Source organism: Lepidochelys kempii, chromosome 1, assembly GCF_965140285.1.
Source record: "Lepidochelys kempii isolate rLepKem1 chromosome 1, rLepKem1.hap1, whole genome shotgun sequence".
NCBI lineage: Eukaryota > Metazoa > Chordata > Testudines > Cheloniidae > Lepidochelys > Lepidochelys kempii.
In genome coordinates, this window is record NC_136380.1 from 16,768,805 (window position 1) to 16,784,225 (window position 15,421).

Consider the following 15,421-nt stretch of genomic DNA (forward strand, 5'->3'; position numbering starts at 1 on the left):
TTGACTGACTGTCCCCTGGTTCTTGTCAAAGGGCGAGGCCTCTACCAGGCAAGGTTCAAGGTTGTGGTGGTAGGGACGCGGAGGTGGGTCGCTGACGAGCCTGGTAATAGTTCATACCAAAGGCATTCAAGGGACGTGATCCGGCGACCAGCAGTTATGCTGTCTGGGTGATGTGTCTGATCTCTCATAACTTCCTACCAGGGCTACAAGATGGATGACCTCTTGACCTCGTACATCAGTCAGATGTTAACAGCCATGAGCAAACAGAGGAGTGCAAAGGGCAGCAGCAAGTGAACTGAAAGAAGCCACTGGCAGGTGGCCATGGAGCTAATTCACCAGCTGAGGCCTGTGGGATACCCCTGCAGCTGGGGCCGAACCTTTTCTGCCCAGATGTGGAAGATGATCCGGACCCCATCAGAAAGCTCATCCGACTCTGACCTTGAGGGCTCGAGTCCCATTTCCCCTTCCAGTGAGGATGACTATCTGTGATGCTGACTTCCAATTCCCCCCTCCTCCCTAGTAAGCCCTGTTTTAAACTTCTAAGCTTTCTAGGTGACAGACAGTGACTGATCAACAGAGAAACTCCAGCGGGATGTTTACTATCAAACCAAATGACTGCAGTTTGCAAAGGATTGTAGGAAAAAGTTGTGAGTGTCATTTTTAAAAAGGGGAAGGTGGTCAGGGTGCCGTTAAGGGCTTTGGAGAAGTTCTGGGCATCTGAGATTTGCAGATCAGTCACCTAACCCTGCTTCATTGAGAAGAGAAATCCCATCTACTCTACTGGAGGTATCTTGACATTACAACAGAACAAAAAGAAATCCATTTGTTCTAAAAAAAGCCGAGGGAAAAAGTGCATTTAAAATAGTGGTTGGTTTGTTTCTTCTTAATCCTAATTGAACAGCCTGTACCACAGCAAAGCGATGATGGGAGACGGGCGCACAATGTTGGAGATATTTAAAGGTTTCGTTTCTTATTCTTGTATTTATTTATTTTTTAAAGAGAACGACGGTTTCTGGGAGGCTGGCTCTGGGGAAGGCCCCACACAGCTCCAAAGGCTTCCCCCAACAGAACCGCTCACACACCCAGTGCCCCATTGTCAAAAGGATGAGACTGAGTGTTCAGAGGTCACTCGCTTCTAATTAGGGGTGGCCTAAAGTTCAGCATTAAATCCCTACTTGGCAGCATGGAAACTAGGCTGCTAAAGACAGCTGACCCTGCCCCCTCTGCCCGCAGAATGCACCTTGCAGGATCAGGCTCTTAGCTGGAAGCCTGACTGTGGCTTTAGGTCCTGAGAGGTGGACAATGTTGGCTAGGCCATTCTGTGCTGTGTGAAACGCTGCAGAATGGATTTGTTCCACAGCCACTTTATAACAATAGCAGGACATCCAGAGGGAAAGCAGAGCCCGTGTATAAGAAAAATAAACCGTGTCTGCAGACAAACCTCCCATCGTCCTCTGCATCTCCGCTGCTGTCTGCTAGGCTGTAACAAGTATTTGTTCTGTGTCACGTTGCTGCTTACTATTTACCCTCTGCATTTCCTGGTTTGCTTCAGGTGGGATGCTCTGATGGGGATGGGAAGCTTCCAAATTCTGGGACCGTCTCCCATCTCTGCAGTAGACTAACCTAAAACTTTGGCCCCGGCCAGCCCCCTAGGAGCTGAACTTTGTGGCTCGGCCCCACCTCTGATTTTTAACTTTAGCTCTGACCCATTGTGGCAAAGGAAGGTTGAATAATTAGACCTGGCTATAAACATAGGCCTAGTTCCTGATGCAAAGTTCATTAATTGGGGGCTAGCAGGAGAACGCTACTGAAAAGCAGAGAAACTTAGGAGGATGCCAGCTCCTGTGTTCAGTGCCTCGCCCCTGAGATCACAGGCTATGCCCACCTCAGCCTGACAGATGATCCCAGCATTCGCTCTCCGCTGCGTCTCCTAGCATCACTGCGTTTCAGCTGAGAGTAGACAGTCACTGTGTGTTTTTAGGAGGCCTTACACTGCTGTGATATGAACACAGCTAAACCACCCAGGCTCACTGTACTGGGCCCTAGAACATACATAGCAGCAAGGGCCACGCCACTGCTCAACAAGGTGGTTTGGACCAAAATTCTGCCCTGAACTCTGAGTCAAAGAGGGCGTCTCCTGCATCGGTGACTAGAACAGTTAGTGGCACAACTGATCTTTTCTGCCCGTAGCTTCCACGGCTCAATCGAACAGATCATTCATGTGGGAGCCTTTCCATCAACTTCAGTGGGCTTTGGATCATGCCCTTGGTTAGCAACCCAAAGCCGCCACCTGTCAGTCAGCTCCGCCACCAGGCACAGCATCGACAAGCCTGGGCACGCAGCTCTGAAAGGACAGTAGCCCAGACTTGGGTGTCATGGCATCAAACAGGGAGTTGTGTGTAGCCGACTAAAGGGAGGATGTGGCTGATGCTGTGAATGAAATTTAAGTCGTGTTGTATGGTTGGTTCCCAGCAACCAGCGCTTGAAAGGCATGATCTCAAGGGGCTGTGACAGCAGCTGGGCCTATAAGAATCGGCTGAGGTTGAGTTTTGATTCTAGTGTCACTAACACTGGGTGGGTCTCAGCAAAAATGTGCTTAGTTGGCTCAACACCTTTGATTTGCCTCATACGAGCCCAATCCAGAACAATCGGTGTTGCATTCTCACGCTGCTCGTCCCAACACTCAACTGTCTTCCTCTGACCTTTCCCTCTTCCCCACCGCTCTCTGCCTCGCTCAGCACTCGAGAACACGGGTACGACATTTGCACTGTCTTACTGTCCATCACTGGACTTCGCACACAGCAGTGCACAAATTAACTTCATCGTTATCTCCTAAACAAGGACCATACGTAAAACAGTGACACTGGGCCCTGTTGTTCCACTGTTCCTGCATTTGACATGCATGAGGGGCTGCACATAGACATCTGAAGGCAGAGGATGCAACTTTGGCCTGGTTCTGAACCACTTTCCGCCTGTGTAAATAGGGGCGATTCACTGATGTCAGTGGCGTTTCCCTGGAGTACGACCAATATGGGGGTCAGAACTCAGCCTGCTAGGTCACCCAAATCAATCTTTCGTGGCCCTTTTCCGCTACACCCCTAGCGGCAATGGTTCGTATTGCACTCTTGTGAGCCCCCTGTTATTTTGCCCTTCCCGTTGCCTGGCTCTGCAGGCTGCAGTAGGCCCCAGCCATTCATTACTCTTGCTCCGTTTGTACTCCGTAAAAGACGATCACTGGTTTCAACGCTACCACGGTTGTGCCACCTCGACTCATTCAACACAGTGCGAGTCATGCAAGCAGCAGCCTGGCGCTCACCCCAAACATGCAGCTATTAGCCTGAGCGTGTGTTTCAGTTTCAGAAGTCCCTTTGGGGTTTGTGTGTGTGTGGGTCTGTGTCATACCTTGCGTGTATTAGTGGCTGTTTGTTTATATTCACACACGCAATGTAACATGAAAACTTACGTCTGTGTGAAATACGCTAATAAAAAAAATAAGAATAGAAGGACTCGTGAGAGGCTCTTTGCAGTTCCGTTCGTTGAAGAGATGGCTACGCGGTGACTTGTTCATGGTCTGTAAGTACATACACAGAGAGAACTGAAAGTAGGGAGCTCGTCAGTCTACCAAACAAAGCCGAAACAAGCTCCAGCGGCTGGACACTAACACTAGATGCATTCAGGCTAGACATACGGTGCAAATTTTTAACACTGAGGTTGTCAAGCTGTCTGGAGGGGGCTCAAAAACATGGGTGCCACCTTCGGGCAGACTGTCACGACACTAGCCCCCAATTGGTTGTGAGTTCTATACTTAAGAGTTCACCAACCAAGTAACAAGTGTGAACTCCTCAACAGCCTTAGCATGGAGTCACGAACAGGCCCCTTGGGCACTCCGGGTTCTCTCTCCCCACAAGGTAAGGCTGCCTTTGTGATAGATGGTCCCTTACACCAAACACTATTCAGGGTACTCCCAGTCCCATAGGACCAATCACTTATCTCAGGTCAGTGGCACCCCAAAACTCTCACCAAAGACAACTTAAGAATGGCCATATTGTATCAGACCAATGGTCCATCTAGGCCAGTATCCTCTCTTCCAACAGTGGCCAGTGCCAGCTGCTTCAGAGGGAGTGAACAGAACAAGTCAATTATCGAGTGATTCATCCACTCCCAGCATCTGGCAATCAGAGGCTAAGGACAGCCAGGGCATAGGGGGATGGCATCCCTGCCCATCCTGGCTAATAGCCATTGATGGACCTAGCTGCCTTGAATTTATCTAGTTCTTTTTTGAACCCTGTTAGAGTTTTGGCCTTCACAACAGCCTATAATAAGTAACGCTCATTTCTTTTTCTGAGTTAATTAATTATGTACACAGTTAAAGCAGGTAAACATATACACACAAATGAGTTACAGTCTTTCTTAGGTTTCAGAAGGTAATAGATGCTGTTGTAAAATGCTTAAAAATCTTTGCCCCCCCATCCCTCAGCACCGAAGCAGCATGTGGACCCAGTTCCTTATTATGAGGCCTTTTTAATTCCCTTCCCCACAGTTCAAACTGATGGAATGTGTGTGTGTGTGTGTGTAAGGGGGTGGGGGAGGGCAAGGGGCGGCAATCACCAAAGTCTTTGTCCTCTGACGTTTCACAATGGCTCGGTTGGTTGCAATGGGACGTCGTGCGTGCAGGACCAATACTTTACGCTAATTACCGGTAATGCTTATTTCCTGTTTGGTGAGTTACACGGTTACAGAGGTTTACAATGCAAACTCTCTGCGTCACTTTGCACCATGGACTGCAGACGTTCTAAGTGAGACCAAGGCATGCAGCATCCTACGATCACTTCATCAAGTCTCAATACTAATCACATTCTTAGCAACATAACATCTATTCTAACAACGCTAACACACAGGTAAGCCAGACTGGTTTCCAGCTATGCATTGGTCAGTGAGGCCTAGGGGCCTTGGCATGAGCTGGTGTAACCCACACACCATTCTGGGTGTGGTGTGCTGTCCCATCTAGTGGCACTGAGCAGAGAGAGATAAAAGTTGTCTTTTAGCTCATGCGGTAGAGGCTCATGCACTAAGCTCCAGAGGTCGCAGGTTCGATCCCGACAACCGGAATCTGTCAGTGTTACACTGGCACATGGGCTTCCAGCATCCCAGAGGATGATTAACTGTGGAACGGATTACAAAGGGCTGTGGTGGATCTGCTAGATCCTGGCATTTAAGTCATGCTTGGCTGGCTTTCTAAATGCTATGCGCTAGCTCAGCTCCGGGTTGTGGGCTTGACGCAGGCCGCACTACAGCGTGAACCTCTACGGCCTGTGCTGAGCAGGAGGTCAACCTACCATCCATGAGCTTAACAGTCTCGTTGGGCCTTGCTCTGTGAAAATAAAAGAGCTGTGACGATGGGGCGAATGATGATTGCTATAAAAATAAATCCAACACTTACCCCCTTGGCTTCTGGGCATCATTTACAGCAGAAGGGCTAAGGGAAAAACCAGCACCATTACCAATCTCCTGCCTGCCCGAAAACTGAGCTGGTATGTACTTGTATGCCATAGTGCAGGGCCTTTGGCCCCCATCTGGTTCTATAGATACTGATAGTTTGGGGTTTTTTTTTTAAAAAAAGAGTTCTTAAGGAGGCAAAGAAAAAATTTCCCCTGTGCAGTTAGCCAGGCCTGAACCTATAGTGCAGCGCCCTCCTCCATTCAGCTCCACGGAGCATTGGCTCTGAAACCTAATGACTGATGCTAAAATAGCAATAATAATATTGACTCTCTCAGTGCTGGCAGTTTTATTTAGCAGAAACATGCAGCTATTCAGGGATTGCCTATGGAGCACAAGGTTGGGCCCATAAAGTATCGCCATGTTTTCCTCCCAATCTGAGGCTTGTATGTGGAACACCTGCTGAATTCGAGTGCAACAGCACCAGACTGTGTGAGCTAAAGTTTATTTCAAATAGCAATTACAGTTTACAGCATGCATCAGCATATGTTCAAATGCACGGTTATGGTCTAAACCTGGGAAATGTGCACATGGTTCGTCAGATTATTGAAAAGCTGCATTTAGCGACTCCCATCATGTGCTATCAGCAATCTGGATTTTAAAAAGGTGAGGTGGGGCACAGTTATAAAATGCCGTCTAAAGAGGAGAGCCAGAGAAGCAGGTATTCCCCTGCAGCAGACCCCATTAAAGCGAAGGCCAGTGCTATGGAGTGGGCCCCACTGCAGTAAACCTACAATCAGCTACCCGACCTACCTTTCTTGGCCTCTCTCCTGAGGCCAAGGAAACCAACTCCCCAGCTCTCAAACCCCCCCACCACAGCAGGGGTGATGCACCTTGGCATGGGCTAGCCCCTTACACCACCCCCATGGACCACAGGTAGCATAGGCCAAGGGAAGTAAGCCTCCCCTAACCCAAGCCATGGTTCACCTCATGCTCTGCCCTGAGGCCCCGCCCTCGCTCCCCTGAAGCCAGTGGGGCCTCAGCTCCAGCCGGCGGCCTGGGGCTTGGGCCAGCCATCAGCCTGGGTGGCTGGGTTGGCCAGAGCGACTGCGGTGGGCTGGCGGCAGATGGGGCGGACGGGCTGGGACACCTCCTGCTGTTGAGGGGGCAGGGCTCCAGCTGTGGGGGTGGAGGCTTCAGGGGTCTCGGACACAAGGGGCAGGGCAGGAGGGTCATGCACCATCCATGGGCACCCCTGTCTGTGCTCTACCTTGTCTGTGAGAAATACAGGACTCTATGACCTGGAAAACCCTTCACCAGCCCTCACAAGATCTTCGCTCTGCCCCCTCCCAGCAGCAGCATAGAGAGGATGTTAAAGCCCCACCGGCATGGCATACGGCAGCCATACATGGATGTGCCGAGGCTGGATGGGGCAGACACACATGCTGTATGCAGCCCAGGCTCTGGGCTATTGACTACCTGGAGAAACTCCTTGTCTTACCAACACCCACGCTGATCATAGTATTTCAATAGTCTATTTTTTTTCAAATGCACCATAAAGCCTGTGTGTTTGTCCAGGAGCAAAGAAAAGTCTCCTCACAGGGACGAAGTCCAGCCCCTCTGGTGCAACACGGGCAGCTCGTGGGGGGACTGAGCCTCAGTGAAGGAAGGAAAGCAAGCAAGCGCCAGCTACTGTGTGTACAATGCCGTCAACGGAACAGACGGTTCGTGTGCAGCAGTTACTGTGCCTTGCAGGCCAGCCTCCCAATGTAAGCTGCCTAGGGGATTGACACACCCGGTTCTCTTTGTTACGTGTAACGGGGTGTCCGGCTGCGGGCTGTAGGTTTGCACTCTGTGCTGCTCCCTTTCCCCGGGCTGAGTCCTGGGGAGTGTGCGCGCAGCCAAGTGGCAGCTGAGCCTTTCCATAGCCACTGCTGGGACCCCGCCCTCCTGGCTCCCAGCTCTGCAGCAGAGAAGGCCTAGTGGAGCCATGTTCTGTGGCTGGGCTGAGCCAGAGCCTCATGAGATCACCGGCAAGAGGCCCATTGGCTCCAGTGGACTTTGGGTCAGGCCCATTATTCCACCATCACCCCCTGATGGCACACAGGAGGCCAGGGGGTGTCTGGCTCCCCTCATCCCTCATGCTGTGGTACCCTTGTATCCAGGCCTCCCTCACTGCTGAGAAGGGGGGCAAGACATGCTCTTTTCGACACACTGGGCCCCCCACCCTCCCTTCCCGGTGAACTCACTGAGCCGGACAGACTCTCTCTCCGCAGGTGGGTTTTATTTCCTCCATACAAAAATACTTAAACCAATAGCAGCTTTAAATCCACTTATTAAAAGGCGTGTTTCCAGGTGACTCTCCCAGTGTTAAAGGCCAGCGATCGCACAGAGACAGACTCAGTTCTGCTGGGAGGGTCCTGCCTTGTATCTGTCAACAGCCGGCCGCTACAGCTGCTCGCCCATCCAGCCACCATCCCAAGCAGGCCCTGGGGCCTCCCACTGGGGAGAGGCATACGGAAAGAGTCTTAGGGATTTCTGAAGGGAAGGGCACTTCATAGCCATCAAACTGAGTTCCAGAGGCTCGCTGCCCTCTGCGTGGGATCAAAGGCCCTTCAGGCTCATCCAAACTCCACCGCCATTGTCATGTACAAGCAGTGCTCTGACCAACAGGCCTCCGGCTAACGGCACAGCAGCACCTGGCTTCTCCAGCTTGATCCCAAGTTAGTGTCTGTATGGTGCCATAGCTCCTCCCCAGCCTGGGACGGGCTGTTCTCCAGATGCCAGGTGGGACCTCAGCACCACACCGCTGGCCTTGCTCTCTCAGGCCACGACAGTTGGCAGATCATTGAGCTCTGGAAAGAGGAGACTTGTTGAACCACAGAAACTGCCCACGGACATGTGTGGGTGGCATCCCAGGTCAATCAGCAGTGGGCATTGAAAACAACTCAACGTTTTCTTCTGAGTGTCCCAGGGGATTATTTTAGTCACGTCGTGTACCCAGGTTTTCAAGCCCTCGCCATTTTGTTTTCATTTGAGGGCTCAAAAGACAAATGAGGCTGCAAAAGCCCCTGCTAGTTTGAGGTGTCAGAGGTTTGCTGGTTTGGCAGAGACCTTACAATTCTCAATTTCTCCCATCCCAAGCTCCTGGCAGTCTGGGGCATTCAGCTGTGAATGTTTCACCGAGCTGTAATGTTAGCGCAGCTCTCAGTTAACTTCAGGCTTTCACTGATGTAACACCATCAAAATCACAGGACTTACAGTGCAGTAAAATCGGTGTAAATGAGCGTTGAATCAGGTGCTTTTTGGTGTATACATTTAGATGCACCTCTAACTAGTAGAGTACAGTATGTGCAGTGTGGATGAGCTAACCAAAACTTTTCCCATTTCCTGACTCCTAGGCATTGAAAGTCATGGCCTTAATGTTGTATTATCAGTGTGTGCTTTATACAGAATACCTAAGTCCAACATGACTGTACCTCCTGAGCTCTGTTCTCGTTGAACCACCAACCCAGTTACACTGTAAATCTGTGTCCCAGGCAAAATTATGGAGCAGACTAAAGAGGTTGCAAAATATTAGGGTACTCTATAGCGCTCATGGACAATGTAAGAGGCTGTGTTTTGAGAACATAAGAGCGGCCATATTGGGTCAGATCAAAGGTCTACCTAGCCCAGTGGCCTGTCTTCCGACAGTGGCCAATGCCAGCTGCCCCACAGGGAATGAACGGAACAGGTAATCATCAAGTGATCCATTCCCTGTCGCTCATTCCCAGCTTCTGGCAAACAGAGACTAGGGACACCATCTCTGTCCATCCTGGCTGATAGCCATTGATGGACCTATCTTCCATGAACTTATCTAGTTCTTTTTTGAACCCTGTTATAGGCTTGGCTTTCACAACATCCTCTGGCAAAGAGTTCCACAGGTTGACTGTGCGTTGTGTGAAGAAATACTTCCTTTTGTTTGTTTTAAACCTGCTGCCTATTAATTTCATTTGGTGACCCCTAGTTCTTGTGTTATGAGAAGGAGTAAATAACACTTCCTTCTCTACTTTCTCACACCAGTCATGATTTTACAGACCTCTATCATGTCCCCCCTTAGTCATCGTCTCTTTTCCAAGCTGAAAAGTCCCAGTCCTGTTAATTGCTCCTCATATGGAAGCTGTTCCATACCCCTAATCATTGTTGTTTCCCTTTTCTGAACCCTTTCCAATTCCAATATATCGTTTTTGAGATGGAGTGACCACATCTGCACGCAGTATCCCTTTCTTAATGATTCCCAACATTCTGTTCACTTTTCTTTTTACTGCCGCTGCACATTGAGTGGAAGTTTTCAGAGAACTACCCACAATGACTCCAGGATCCCTTTCTTGAGTGGTGACAGCTAATTTAAACCCCATCATTTTATCTGTATAGTTGGAATTATGTTTTCCAATGTGAATTACTTTGCATTTATCAACACTGAATTTCATCTGCCATTGTGTTGCCCAGTCACCCAGTTGTGAGATCCTTTTGTAGCTCTTCGCAGCCTGCCTGGGACTTAAATATCTTGTGTAGTTTTGTATCATCTGCAAATTTTGCCACCTCACTGTTTACCCCTTTTTCCAGATCATTTATGAATACGTTGAATAGGACTGGGCCCCGTACAGACCCCTGGGGAATACCACTATTTACCTCTCTCCATTCTGAAAACTGACAATTTATACCTACTTTTTGTTTCCTATCTTTTAACCAGTTATCAGTCCATGGGAGGACCTTCCCTCTTATCCCATGACAGCTTACTTTGCTTAAGAGCCTTTGGTGAGGGACCTTGTCAAAGCCTTTCTGAAAAATCTAAGTACACTATATCCACTGGATCCCCCTCGTCCACATGTTTGTTGACCCCCTCAAAGAATTCTAGTAGATTGGTGAGGCATGATTTCCCTTTACAAAAACCATTTTGGCTCTTCTCCAACAAATTATATTAATCTATATGTCTGATAATATTGTTCTTTACTATAGTTTCAACCAATTTGCCTGGTACTGAAGTCAGGCTTACTGGCCTGTAATTGCCAGGATCACCTCTGAGGCCCTTTTTAAAAATTGGTGTCACATTAGCTATCCTCCAGTCACTTCGTACAGAAGCTGATTTAAATGACAGGTTACAGACTACAGTTAGTAGTCCTGCAATTTCACATTTGAGTTCCTTCATACCTCTTGGGTGAATGCCATGTGGTCCTGGTGACTTATTTCTATTTGAGCCGTTGCCATAGACCGTTGTAGTGCTTTGTAACCATGGGCATGGCCAGTGTTAAGGTGTAAGTGAACGAAGAGCGTAAGGGCTTGTCTAGAGAATAGTTATACCCCCAGCTTGCTGGGCACTAAATCCACAGCGCACTAGCCTGCTGTTCACTGCCCCATTCACAACGGTCCCTAGTGTGCTTTGATCTACTCTGCTTTGAAACGGGAGGAGGTCAATGGGAGTGTTTAGCGAGTGGCAGCAGAGTACATGTGGACAGTCAGCATGCAGCAGGCTAGGGTGCTGTAGATTTACACCCCAGCTGGCCAGGCACTAATCTTTCATCTAGACAAGCCCCAAGCCAGGTTCCATGCTGGACTCGGTACAGAGTGCTGGAGCCACAACCCCCACGAGCGTGGGACTCACCTGTTCGGAATTTGTTGTATGTACCATTCTCGAGCACTACGCCGCTGTCATCTGAACAACAGGAGAAGCCCTTCTCTCGCCACCTGGAAAGAGTTCAAGCAGCAGTGAAGCAATGAGCTTGAACACTAGGTCAGGCAGCTGGTGCACTGAGCCCACTGCGGCTCATGCTCCCCGGTATTGTCTCAGGATTTCCTTGTGTGCCACCCCTGCGTCGCTGATGTGCCCAGCTGTTGGTTCTTGGATTTGTTCTGCATTTGTACAGCACCTAGCACAACAGGGGCCCAATCTATGATTGAGTCCACGGGGTGCTAACACGATACAAATAAGGTCACATTTTTCAAAAGCGCCTAGGTGACTTAGAAGCCTAAGTCCAAGACTGTCCCGGGCTGTTAAACGCCAACTGAATGTTAGCAGGGCTTTGAGGGTCCCTCCAGCTGCCAGCTGCAGAGATCTATTCATTACTGCTGTCAGCTGAACACCTGGAAGTGTTTGAGGTGTCCCAGGAAATGAGCAAAAGCACAGCCCCTGCCCTGCAGAGCTTACAATCGACATTCAGGCAATGTGACAAGCTGAGCTGGACAGCAGACAAGAAAGGGGGAAGGAGGAGGAAGAGCTGGAGGCTGGGATGGGGGATGGAGGTGAGACAGGAGCAATTCACTCACCAACGTGATAGGGACGCATGGTCCCAGTGAAGGGGCCAAGCAGTTTGGCATTGGCATGAAAAGGAAGAGCTGGGTTAAGAAATGTGAAGGGGAAAGCCAGGCTACTGGGTGAAAAGGACGAGACACTGCTAATTAAAGGCCTGTTTGGATTGGACAGGTCAGCTAGTTCACTCCCCTGCATGGCAACCAGGCAGAATTAGGCTATGTCTACACTACAAAGTTGAGTTGAGCTCTGGCGATGTACAGCCACTGCTGTAATTAAGCCGCTGTTGCATGGCCACACGATGCTCCTTGTGTCAGGGGAGCACAGCCACAGTAGCAGCTCTTGCATCGACACGGAGCAGTGCACCATGGGTAGCTATCCCACTATGCAAATGGCCACACGGTGCTTTGGGAAGGGTTTGCAATGCCTCATAGGGGCAAGTTCAGCATCCCACGATGCAGGTTTCTCAATCCCATCATTCCTTGGGCATCCTTGTAGGTTTCCAGCCACATTTCAACTGCTCTGGTAACCTGTGAGCCAGCCATCTCTGTCAGAAAGCATGGATCCCGCACTGCTCTTCAGTATTGTGCTGTGCGTTATGAACACAGAACTCTAAGAGGAGAGGGACAGGGGGACAGGGGAGCTATTCTTCTGAGGGAGATCTTGAAGGAGCATTTTAACATGGAGCCAAAGTAATACGTGTAGCCATAGCGTGCTGAGACTGGCATTGTTTGTTTGCACCGTGCTATGAACCTTGCAATGCACATGCACCTATTACTATTGTCCGTGATGGAGAATAATAAAAATAAATTCTGTTTCCATAAGTAGATTTTTATTCCACACCCCGGCAAACATACCCCTATGTAATGCTGAGGGAAACTTCATACATGCAGGGGAAAGTATCTTTAAAGGGGAAGGAATAGGGACGTCACAAGCACATTGAGGCTCTCACAGCTGGGTGTGTGCGTGGCTGTCGTGTTTAATCTCCCACAAGGGTGGAGTGCCTTTGGTGCTGCTGCAGCCCTAGAAAACACATGGAATGGGGGCCGGGGGCAGGGAGTGTAGGGCGGTCCAGGAATTTACTAAAGTAAAGATGCCTTGAAAACTAGGTTTTGTTTTAACACAAAAACCTTCCTCAGGAGAAGTAAATCTCTTTTCTTGAATGAATAATCTACAGTAGGTGTACAAAAATTGTATCAATTTCCCATCCTCCATCAGTAATTTAACCCTGCACAGTTTACATCTCTATGAAAAAGTGAATGCCAGTGGTATCTGTTTTCACTTGTCCAGAGAAAGTTTTAATTCGGTTTCTTTTCATCCTTCCTTAAAATCGTACTGTCTTTTCCCACAGCCTGAGGCTAAGCTCCCAGATCCCCACCCTGACTGCTCTCCCCACCAGCCTCACACCCATATAATACCACCCTGATCCCAGCCCCATCCTTGTAAAAGCTGCACATCTGTGGATCCGCACCAGAGCAACTATTTGCTTCCCTTGCATTGCTATGCCAGCCGCAGCTCTTTGATTTTTACGCGTCCTTATCATAGTCCTGCTCCTCCATGCCCCAAGCAAATTCCCGAGGCTGGAGTGGAGCTGGGCCTGCACAACCTCCTCTCCCCAGAGACCCAGGAGATCCACCACCTCCCAGGTACTCCAGGCAGGAGCGCCTTTGCTGCATGGAGCCGGCTTGCTCAGCGGGGCAGCTGCTGTTTGAGTTGTCCACCGGCGCAAACAGGAAGAGCAATTTCAAAACTTCCTGGGGCTTTAACAGGGGAGGGGTGTTCACCTGTGTACCTGGCTGCAGGACAGAGGAGTTCAAAACAGGGACCAGAGTGGTCATGGTTGGCATTGTGGGATCCCTCCTGGAGGCCGACGTCTACACTGACACGGCGTTGCTCAACTACGTCACCCTAAGCATAACGCCTCTCGTCAAGATAGTTTTATGATGTTGGCGTAGCAGGCGAGTTAAAGCGATGGGAGGAGCATGGCAGCGTGTACACCACATAGTTAGGTCGATGTAAGCTGCCTTGTGTCAACTTAACTTTGTAGTGTAGACAGGCCGTTCGTATCATCGCTTTTGAACCATCCCTAAGAGGTTTGCGGCCCCCAACATCCCCAGAGATTTTAGCAGCAGGATATTTACCAATGCAGAGCAAATATGAGTGAGATGAGCAGGGCTGCGACTGCATCTGTGAGAAGCCACATTATTCTGTACTCCTTTGGAGTCTGGAAGAGAACAACAGAGAACATGTCCAGCAGCAAGAGTTTAGTCTAAATAATACTTGCAAACATCTGATTTTTGTATGCAATTTGGATGAGTAGCCTGACTGACCCTTGCGTGACACCTTCCTGCTGATGTTTAAATAGAGTGTGTTGACATTTGAAAGGAGCAGCCACCTCGCTTGGTGTTACCTCCTGCTGGATGGCCTAGTGCTCACCACCGTACTCAGAGATGGGGCCTGCCATGTGCCTGGCAGCAGAGAGGAGCCTGGACTCAATTGGAATGACTAGTATGGGGATCCTTTAGTGAGGCGACTGGACACAGACAGAGCCTGTACCAGCACCAAGACGAAACACAACCTGCGATGTCACCATTCAGCCCGTGCCTAAATCCTGGCCTGCTGACTACTCAATAGACAAGAGGTCCCCAAACTGTGGGGTGTGCCCCCTAGGGGGGCACAGAGGAACATTGGGGAGGGTGGCAGGGCCCAGGCCACCCCCTCAGCCACAGCCCAGGCTCCCAGCCCCACGCTTTGCCCCGTCCCCAGCCTCACTGCAGCTCCACACCCGGCCGTGGGCCCGGCTGCAGCTCCACTCCCAGCCCCAGCCTCGGCCTCTGGCTGCAGCTCCATTCCCGGCCTCACTCCCAGCCCCAACCCCCAGCTGCGGTCCCAGCCTAGGCCCCCTTACCTCTGTCCGCATTCCCACCGCCCCTCACAAGCCGTGGCCCCACTATCCGCCCGGCACAGACAGGTAAGGGGGGGGGGCACAACCCTGAAAAGTTTGGGGAACACTGCAACAGGCCCACCCCAAATCACTGGATATGAATCCCAGGAAGCTCCAGATGAGAACTTTGTCCATATCCCTACAACCAAATCCCTAAATCTAAGGCCTCTGACCATTGGGAAAGTCCCAATTTGGGTCTAAACTTTGCAGATTTGGCCTATCTGGGATTATATCCAGTTTGTGAGCGTGAAAGCAGCCCTGTGGCTATCTGTGAAACAGGAATCTTCAGGGTGGGCAGATTATGGATGGGACCAACAGTACAGGAGACCCTCTTCGCCCCGTGGGGCATTCGGAGGGATCTAAGGTGAGATCCATGGGCCTGTCAGACCAGCTTCTTGGAGTGGCTGGAGGAAAACCCAAGCTTCTCCCACCCAAGCAAGGTGATTCTAGTGCTCCTTTTCCTTGGGCCTCTGCCTCCAGATCATGCATGAGCAAGAAGCTAGGGTGCTGCAAGAGGTGACCCTCTGCCTAGACCACCAGCGTGGTCAGGGGGCTTCTAGACCAGGGGTCAGCAGCCTTTCAGAAGGGCCGAGTCTTCATATAGTCACTCTAATTTAAGGTTTCACGTGCCAGTCATACATTTTAACATTTTTAGAAGGTCTCTCTCTAGAAATCTTTAATATACAACTAAACTATTGTTGTATGTAAAGTAAATAAGGTTTTTACAATGTTTAAGAAGCTTCATTTAAAATTAA

The 15,421-nt window shown here is 49.9% G+C and overlaps 2 protein-coding genes across 2 annotated transcripts in view; one reads left to right on the plus strand and one right to left on the minus strand.

Annotated features, from left to right (window-relative positions):
• The window catches only part of MYO7A (myosin VIIA), a 116,777-nt gene extending 115,804 nt beyond the window's left edge, over positions 1–973 (plus strand). Inside the window, exon 48 of the mRNA XM_073335284.2 lies at positions 202–973. Coding sequence (XP_073191385.1) covers positions 202–294 — 93 coding nt within the window. The 3' untranslated portion in view covers positions 295–973. The remainder of the gene's footprint in view (positions 1–201) is intronic.
• A 6,736-nt stretch (positions 974–7,709) lies between these two features.
• GDPD4 (glycerophosphodiester phosphodiesterase domain containing 4) overlaps positions 7,710–15,421 on the minus strand; it is a 54,466-nt gene continuing 46,754 nt past the window's right edge. Inside the window, exons 15-17 of the mRNA XM_073316638.2 lie at positions 13,864–13,946; positions 11,078–11,160; positions 7,710–8,291 (exon numbers count right to left, since the gene is read on the minus strand). Coding sequence (XP_073172739.2) covers positions 8,260–8,291; positions 11,078–11,160; positions 13,864–13,946 — 198 coding nt within the window. The 3' untranslated portion in view covers positions 7,710–8,259. The remainder of the gene's footprint in view (positions 8,292–11,077; positions 11,161–13,863; positions 13,947–15,421) is intronic.